Source organism: Rhagoletis zephyria, unplaced genomic scaffold (genome assembly GCF_001687245.7).
Source record: "Rhagoletis zephyria isolate East Lansing unplaced genomic scaffold, Rhagoletis_zephyria_1.1 Rzeph_scaffold_06164, whole genome shotgun sequence".
In the NCBI taxonomy this organism is placed as follows: domain Eukaryota; kingdom Metazoa; phylum Arthropoda; class Insecta; order Diptera; family Tephritidae; genus Rhagoletis; species Rhagoletis zephyria.
In genome coordinates, this window is record NW_016163247.1 from 2197 (window position 1) to 11547 (window position 9351).

Genomic DNA, 9351 nt, shown 5'->3' on the forward strand with positions numbered 1-9351 from the left:
GCTCATACAGCGCTAATCAAGGTGAAGAAGAGCAACCTTTTTTCAATAGACGGAGACGACGAATACCAGTTATTGATTTCATATAGTGATAAAAAAAACTTGTTGATATTGGTTGATCCCTCCGAGAAGGTGATAAGATTATACATACAAACATTTATAGTTTGGAACTGATCTCTNAGACGGAGACGACGAATACCAGTTATTGATTTCATATAGTGATAAAAAAACTTGTTGATATTGGTTGATCCCTCCGAGAAGGTGATAAGATTATACATACAAACATTTATAGTTTGGAACTGATCTCTTATCTGCCTTTTGATTTCGAGACAAACCGTCTCTCTCTCTCTCTCTCTCTCAACCCAATTCCAAAAGGGATAACTGAAAAATGTTTCAAGATACGTCCTGCTAACAGAAAATTTAAGCAGTCTTTGGAAATAAAAAAGCTGCATGTTATACGGTTTTAGTATTTTATAAAAAAAAGTATTTAATAATTTATTTAGTCATCTTCTTAACTTACATTGTGACCTATTGTAACATAAAAAATATTTTCAGTTATCGAAGTATTAGAAAAAGGACATCCGAGTACTTATGGTACATTCATATAAAGTGCCAGTAATAATACGTTCAACAAAGCAATAGAGTATTTACTAACATCAAAGCACAAATAAGTCCAACATTAGCACGTCTATGATCTTGACATATTTTTCACCAAACGCAGCGCCTATCTGTCCACTTCCACTCTCTGCTTCAGTGTATGTGGTAATTCATTGTAAATGAGACCCGGAACACGCGCTTTAAATGATATTAAAAAAAATAATAATAATTTAAAGTGGTTGAAATCTGAGAAAAAATACACTACGTACTGTTGCATTTATATATCAAATCCGACCAAATAATCATCTCTTGTGAGAAACAGAAAACTCCGAGGCGTCCTCCTTTTAACGTGGAATCGTACACATTGTGTGAGTCCAAGACTAAATGTTGGCCTTCGTACATTCTGAAATTTTAACAATGTTGTGAGCTTTGGGAAACCATGAGACAGAGATAAATGTTTACCTCAAGCGAATCAGACCTATAGCCGGTCGATGCACCAGCGACCAGCGATAGGAAGTCTTCTCCTTCCAACCCACATTCAATGGATCCTTCCACAGCAGCTTGACTTGATCCGGTGTATCGCCCGAATGCCAAAGGCTATTACGCAACATTGAGCCAGGTCCAGTGATGCTGTCGACCAACTTGATTTGTATACCAGGTTCTGATGAAGCACGGAAAGGCGTTGATTCCCAATAAGTTTGTGCGGCTTTCTTCCACATCACTACATAGAACTTGCGGTTGCTTTGATAGCTAAATATGAAACCAACATAATCGTCATCTGTGTCATCGTTGACGTAGAATGTGCCTTCGAAATCCACGCCACCAAAAGCATCGTGTCCAACCACCAAGCCTGGATCGCTGTTGAGAGTTTGAACAATCTCAGAGCCATTAGCATGCACTTCCCAATTGGGATCGCGCTGCGCATCACCCTCGGGATCGAGGATTACCGAACGGATCGTGCGGAAGTCAGTTGAATATATCATTGAGTTGTTCGGACAGTTATCAATGAAGTTGGGTGTGCCGTCCTCATCCTCATCGTACTCGCAAATGTCACCTTTTCCATTGCCTGGTTGTAAAAGTTAATTTTAATACACTTAAAGCGATAAGTCCAGAAACATACGATTTAAATCTGTTTGATCGGGATTCCTGACCAGCGGGCAATTGTCGCGATGATTTGGAACCCCATCTCCATCCATGTCATCATCACAAGCGTCTCCTCTACAAAAAAGTTATTAAAAAAAATTAAAAAAGAACACGTTCGTGCAAAAACTCGGCAAAGACTTACTTTCCATCTCCATCCGTATCCAATTGATCTGAATTGCTTATAGAGTTGCAGTTATCTTCGCTGTCCTGTATGCCATCGTCATCTCCATCAATATCCGAGTCACATGCATCTCCTACCAGATCGTTATCTCTGTCCTCCTGCGATGGATTTGGTATTGTCGGACAGTTATCGCAGGCGTCACCGATACCGTCGTTGTCCCCGTCGGACTGATTTGGGTTCGGCATAGTTGGGCAGTTGTCGTACATATTCGCAATATTATCGTTATCGATGTCGTCGTCGCAATCGTTGCCCATGCCATCGCGATCCGAATCCAATTGCTTCCGATTCGGCACAAACGGACAATTGTCGCAGGCATCTCCGACGCCATCATGGTCCGAGTCTGACTGATTGTCATTATAATCAAAAGGGCAGTTATCTTGGTCATTCTTCTCGCCATCTCCATCAGCATCATCGTCACAACCATCTCCTATGCCATCATTGTCTGCATCTTCCTGCCCGGAATTTGGCAAATCGGGACAATTGTCGCGTCTGCACCGTATATCAGCGCAATTTAAGTCAAAATCGACCCATCCGTCCAAATCTCGATCGCGGCCACAGATGAAGCCATTACCAGCCCAACCGACATTGCACTTGCAAGTGTACTTGAAGTTATCTGCGAGATGACAATAGGCATTGTGATCGCAGATGGTGCCGTCTGGACACATGTCTGATGTAGGTAAGCAAATACTGGTGCCATTGGAGAAATACCCATCAACGCACTTGCACTGGTATGATCCCTACAAAAAAATATTTTATCAGATAAAGTCGTTAATATTTGCAGAAGAATCTTACAATCGTATTTACGCAAACCGAATACGCATGGCAATTAGCCAATCCCTTCGAACACTCGTCAATATCATTGCAGGTTTGCTTGCGAAAATCGGGTCCAATATATTCGGAGTAGAAGCCTGAAAAATGCGTCGACTAAAGATAAAAGTAGTGCTTAAAATAATTGTGACGGGTCACTCACCTCTACCATGAATTCCGTCGAAGCCTAGTGGGCAAGGTTCACAGCGAAACCCAGGATTCAAATTGATACACTCTGTTTTCGGATCGCAAGGATGGTAAAGGTCGCATTCGTTGATGTCTCGACATTTGGTGCCGTTTAGATGAGCGCCGGCTAGACAAGGTATGCAATGGAAGAAGGGAGGAAAATCCATTTCAACGCACTCTACACCTACATACACACATGCGATAATAAAAGTAATGGAAAGAAAAGAGGGATTAAATTTTGTGGATTTCATTTCAATTACTTATTAGTAGGGCCCGGATTTCTATGCATTTACATATTTTGGTTGGTAAGTCGTAGGAACCTAAAGATTAACAAATGCTGCGAATCAAGAGTTTTGTGTTAAGGTGACATCGATTTGTTAGTCTATATTCTTACATATTTTGACCTAAATGCATATATGGGCATACTTTGGCAAAAATCATATTTAATTGCATGTTTTTATTAAACACCATTTGTCTAGAACGGACGAATCAGTCCACAATCGCAAGAGCATTTGATGATTCCAGGCAACTAAGGGGTACCGATTTCGTCGAAAATTAATTTAGGCTTCTTCAATATTGAAGGCGAAAAAAGCAATTGCTTCGAGTTCGATTGAAGCACGGTTTGCCTATAACAATGCAAACTACAGCTTGTTGTTAGAAATATTAGTTATTATTGGAAGGAAGAAATCATTGGCAGAACAAATGCATCTCGCAAACATTTTTGCGGCCAAATAAGGAAAGCTTTAACTTTTAACTAGAATTTTAAAGAACTAAGCAAATTAAAAAAAATATGGTAAAAATTGTATTTTTATATTATTGTTATTTAATTTTTTACTTTTTACTTTAAGTGCTTAATTTTTTAATCCTTATTTTAAAATTTTGAATATATATTTCATTAAATTTGTGTTTTTCGTGGCATTAAAAGTTAAAAGAACGAAGCAAATTAAAAAAAGTATGGAAAAAAATATGTATTCTTATATTATTATAAAAGAATTTTTTACTTTTTACTTTAAGTGCTTAATTTTTTAATGCACATTTTAAAATTTTAGATATATATTTAATTAAATTTGAGTTTTTCGTGGCATTAAAAGTTAAAAGATGTCCTTGTGTTAATTATAAACTCCTAATAAAATATGAAAATTCAAAAAACGAAACAAATGCTAGAAGTCTTTTTGCATATTTTGTTTGTTTTTAATGCATAATTAAGATTTTTAGTGCATAAAAATCCGGGCCTTACTTATCCGTAATCTGCTTCTTTAAGGTTTTAGAACACATATATGGCGTGATCCCTTTTCCGAAACCGTAAAAATGTTTCGTTTTACTTCTCAACCCTACCCTTACCTAATAGTAAATTGCAAAATTTTTTATCTGTTGCTGTGCCATTTTAACGTTGCTGTTTTTTTTTCAATCGCAAAAGCCAAAGGTAAAATTAAGAACAGTCAAATCGCTGAGTGAACTTCGTCGGAAGCAAAGGAAAAGCCTGTTGACGAAATTCGACGAGAATAAATTTATTTGTAATTTTGCTGGTCACGAGATCAGCTGCCAGCGAAAAATAGAATTGTTTTTTCACTTTATTCGCAGATAGTTGTCAGAAAGAAGCTGAATGGAAAATTTTCATAATTGTATATTGAGTTTTTTCGCATAACGGTTGTTTGTAACAGCCAAAACGTATCGAGATAGATATGGACAAATGTATACATAAATGATCAGAATGAAAATAGAAATCGATTAAGCCATGTCTGTCTGTCCGTCCGTGTACATGATAACTCGAGCAAAAAATGAGATATCTCAACGAAATTTGGTGTGCAGGTTGCCCTTTATCCATGGTAGGTTGGTATTGAAAATGGGCGAAATCGGTCGGTAACCACGCCCACTTCCCACATAACGATATTTTCGAAAAATGCAAAAACTGCGATATTTCAGTAAAAATTCGGTGCAAATTGTTAAAAAAAATTAGTATGTAGAGTAGAATTGTGGTAAAAAATAATGTATTATGAAATTTTTGGAAAATGGGCGTGGCAGCGCCCACTTATGATGAAATTCTGTATCTCAGCAGCTGCTTCACCAATCCCTAACAAACTCGGTACGACGCTTGGGTAGGGTCTAGCTAAGAAGTCTGTTCAAAATCTTTGAAATTGGGTAATAACCATGCCCACCTGCCATATAACGGTAATTTACACAAACACGATAAATCAGAACTACTGGGGCTAATTCACTTAAAATCGATGATTGCAATAATCAGCTAGCATAAGATTAGAATATTATAAATTTTTGAAAAATGGGCGTGGCCCACCCACTTATGACCACAACTGTGTATCTCGGTAACCGATTTATCAATTTCTACCAAACTCGGTGCACTTAAAAACCTTGGTACGAAAAAGCAATTTGTTGAATATTGTTCAAATCGAACTAAAATTACACTTGCTCCGCATATAACGGTAAATTTCAGATATGCGACAACTCCGATATTTCAATGAGGACGCTAATTTACTCCAAGTTAATAGTTACATCAATCTCCTAACATTAAATAAGACTGCTATAGACTTTTAGGAATTGGTCGTAGCACCGTCCACTTCATAACTACAAAGGTGTACCTCGGTAACCATCGGAATCGTTTGAAATCGGGTAAACATCCCTACTTATCATGCAACGGTAGTTCAGGGAAAGTTGAAACGACGATATTTGATACTTGTGCCGATACTTATACTTCTTTACTTGTATTTTTTTTTTTGTTGGTCGGAAACTGCGCTTAAAACTAGGCACACCGTAGGTGGCCGTAAATTACGTCCTCAAGTTCGAAGTGGCTTGAGTTGTATGAGGTGTGTTTCATTTAAAGCTGATGTGGCGCCTAGCCAATACTGAGTCGGGCAGGGGTCCCTCCTTCGAGATGAAGATATAAGTCTTGCATGCTTGGCAGACTCGTAAAATAACATCAAAAACGATTGACGATTACTTTACAATAGGGACCGAGATCGCGTTACAGTTTTGGTTTAGTTTTGCAAGAGAAAAAAATGTAATATCAAAAACGTTCCCATATAAGAGCAAAATAGGGAAAAAAGTTCTCGGGAATGTTCTCAGCCTGAACAGAACGAGAGCAAAACTTCCGGGAGGTTTCCAATGAGGACAAAATAAGAAAATATCGAGAACATTTTTATGGAGGAATAAATAGGAACAAAACTCTGGGGAACGTTCTGCTAGAGAATAAAACGAAAAAAAAATTTGAATAAGAGGGGCGTCTGCGTGTTGGGATGAAAAATCGTTTCAGTGTGAGATCGTTTTTCGTTAAGGGGAACTGTCCATTTATGGAACAATATTTCATTTTGTGCAAAAGAAGTTCGTGTTTTAAATCTTTCGTTTACTTTATTTGCACAATTATCTTTCAATTCTTTGTTGATTAATTTCAATATTTAAACATTTCAAGCTAGTGGAATGCTATGGGAAAAATTGTGTTTTTGCTTCCCTTCTTTCCATTTGTTCCCATTTCGCTCTCTGTCTGGAATTTCCTGAGACTTAAGTTCCCAAATTGTTCATTGAGATAAAGTTCTTAAGACTTTTGTTCCCGTTTTGCTCTTTGCAAAACATTCCAGAAGCTTGTTCTCTTAGCAATGTTTCCGAAAGTATCGTTCGCATTGTGTACTCTTTGGGAACGTTTCATAGCGTTTTATTTTAATATAATTCCCATTTTTCAACACTCAGCACACATAACATCGGTAGTATTTCCTCTATGCAGTAATCTCGAAGTTGTCTCAAAGTATCATTACCGGATTACATTTTTTTTAATATTTTTTTATTGATTCCATTTACTAACACATAAATGAATAGCGTTCATTGTTTTTATTTGTAGATATTCTCCTCGAACCAATCAGATCTAACCTATCGTCGGTGATAAAATAATCTGTCACCTGTATCTGATCGTGTTTATAAAATTCTTTAATCAACCAAAAATTAACAAATTAAAGATTTAAATGCATTTTTATTACATTTTTCCTTTTTTTTAAATCATGTTCTAAGTAAATTTTTTGATTGAGTTTATAGTAGGTTGTTTTGAAAGTGCTGTCAAATATTTTGCGATTCATGATTCAAGTGTTTGGTAGGAAAAATATATGGTAGAGCTCATCTGCTTTTAATACAATTGTGTTATATATTAATTTTGTGAGATCTTTATTTATATTATGAGTTATTATTAAGCAGTATTGGTTTAGTCCCTTGGCAAAAAAAGGTAAAAGTGGTTATATTTTATTACAGAATTTGAAGTTTTGTTTCGTGTTTGTTGCTTAATGTTAGAAATTCATTGCAAATGTTTACCACAATTGAATTTTCGTTTCCACATAGTTAGATAAGAATAATTCAACAGTGAAGCATGTCCCACCCGTGTACGTGTGGTACAGTTGACAGAGCTAGGTTTACAGCGCTAATAAGCTTTATTTGTTTGTTGAGGAGAAGGGGGAAACGCGGACTCGCTCATTACCTATATACCCTTGCGGACAGTTTTTAAGTTAAAAAGTTAAAAGTCTAGCACATTACATAACCCGAACCATATAAATCCNTTCGTTTCCACATAGTTAGATAAGAATAATTCAACAGTGAAGCATGTCCCGTGTACGTGTGGTACAGTTGACAGAGCTAGGTTTACAGCGCTGATAAGCTTTATTTGTTTGTTGAGGAGAAGGGGGAAACGCGGACTCGCCCATTACCTATATACCCTTGTGGACAGTTTTCAAGTTAAAAACTTAAAAGTCTATATATATTTCAAACTTCGTACAAAATTTATAAAAATTCAACAAACTAACAATTACACCGAAAATATTGGAACTTTTTGTTCAAAGTGTTTAGAAAAATGCTAGGTATGTGCCTAGTTTTAGAGCCCATTGAATTTATGTAGGTAAAAGTGAACATTTCAAGGCGCTAGGAAATCACGTTGATTTTTAATATTTTTTTTGGCTGAAGGTGCTAGGCATTTTCTTCTATATAAAAGGCACTATCCTAAGTCTAAGTTAAACTGTGACTGAATTGAACTCCTACTTGGCTTTTTATATTTTTTAATAACTAATCTTTAATATGTACCACACTAAAAGCCCCTTTTGATATAAAAATTCGTTCGTGTCCTAACCATGACGAACGCTGTCCCACCCGTGACAGAGGAATTTCATTTTTGTTTTCTATAATAAAGCCATAATTTTTGTTGTAGTTTTTGCTTTGTTTGTATTCGTGGTTCCTTGCGTTATTATAACTCATCAAGTTCACACAGAAAAGTGAAATAAATTCGCAAAGTTTTCGTAAAATATGTGTGCTCCAAAAAGCAGGTTCTTTTTTGTTTGTCCCACCCGTGACAGAAGAAATAACTCCAATTTTTTCCGTATAAAAGTAAGCTGGAATTTTTGTCGTAATTTGTAATAACTCATATAATAGTCAGTTAGGTGTAGCTTAGCTTTATCAAAACATGGACTTGTCGAGTACTTTATACTTATATTTAAACAAGAAAGAACATTGTATCTGTACAAATGTCCCACCCGTGACAATGGAATCGCGAAAAAAAATGTTTTGATTTTTTAGATTGTTTTTTTTTTAATTGCAGCCTGTTTAATAGTCCAGCTGCCGTGATGAGGATTTGACATACGCCTGCAGTAGTACTTCCAGAATACGATAGCATATATGCTCTTAAGACAGTTGTTTCTTAAGTCGACTTAAGCGTTTATTGCTTTTGAACACAGAGTTTATGAGAGTGTAACGATTTGCAGGTGACATACCATTTAAGTTCCAAGGGAACTGATTGTCGTAGACCGTTTTGCAGTATCACCGACGATATATATAATAGTCCAAAAATTTACCGAATTAACCTATACAAATAACAACAACTTTGAACAATTTCTTTTTTTTTACTGGCAATTTTATATGATTTTAAAATGTTGGCAAACTTCAAAAAAAAAAATCATGGCCGACGACTTGAGTTAACGGATTTACCTTACTATGTTTTTATCATGCAAAAAATGTAATGAACAGGGAACGGATTTTTAGGACCTAAAAACCTATAAAAAAGGCAAAATAAAGTAACAAAATAGGCTGGAAATGGCAAAATAAAATAGCGAAAAAGGCAGGAAAAAAAAGTTTTGTAAAAAAACCAAAATAAGGCACTAAAAAAAAGACAGAAAATACGAAGAATAATCAAAAAATATATTTATTTTAGAAATGTTTATATTAAAAGTAAAAAGAGAAAAACTATGAACTAGTTTCATTATATGAAAAATTTTTACTTTTAATCTTTGACTATTTTATCCTTTCGAGTTTCTAATTCATAAAACTTGAATCTGTATAGTTGTAGTAACATTAAACCACAAGATGCATTTTGAAGTTCTGTGGCAGCATTTTCATTCGATTTTCGCGAAGAAAAGCCTTGAATTTACTAAATGTGCGCTCGACGTAAGTTGATACAAGTGGAGCCC

At 35.8% G+C, this 9351-nt stretch overlaps 1 protein-coding gene across 1 annotated transcript; it reads right to left on the reverse strand.

The window, feature by feature from the left end:
• Positions 1 to 461: 461 nt before the first annotated feature.
• LOC108372918 (cartilage oligomeric matrix protein-like) lies at positions 462 to 3090 on the reverse strand. Its single transcript, XM_017628729.1, has 7 exons — positions 2889 to 3090; positions 2711 to 2826; positions 1880 to 2655; positions 1715 to 1812; positions 1057 to 1660; positions 864 to 997; positions 462 to 792 (listed from the first exon to the last, which is right to left on the reverse strand). The coding sequence occupies exons 1-7, from the start codon at positions 3076 to 3078 to the stop codon at positions 722 to 724; spliced, it is 1989 nt and encodes a 662-aa protein (XP_017484218.1). The 5' UTR covers positions 3079 to 3090; the 3' UTR covers positions 462 to 721.
• Positions 3091 to 9351: the final 6261 nt, after the last annotated feature.

What these genes read in the sequence shown, in the direction of transcription:
- LOC108372918 (XM_017628729.1), bottom strand. Translation starts at nt 3,078, where the DNA reads ATGGATTTTCCTCCCTTCTTCCATTGCATACCTTGTCTAGCCGGCGCT. An exon ending in CGATCAAACAGATTTAAATC is followed by an intron (nt 1,661 to 1,714) that starts GTATGTTTCTGG and finishes TTTTACAACCAG; the next exon opens with GCAATGGAAAAGGTGACATT. An exon ending in TTTGATATATAAATGCAACA is followed by an intron (nt 793 to 863) that starts GTACGTAGTGTA and finishes TATCATTTAAAG; the next exon opens with CGCGTGTTCCGGGTCTCATT.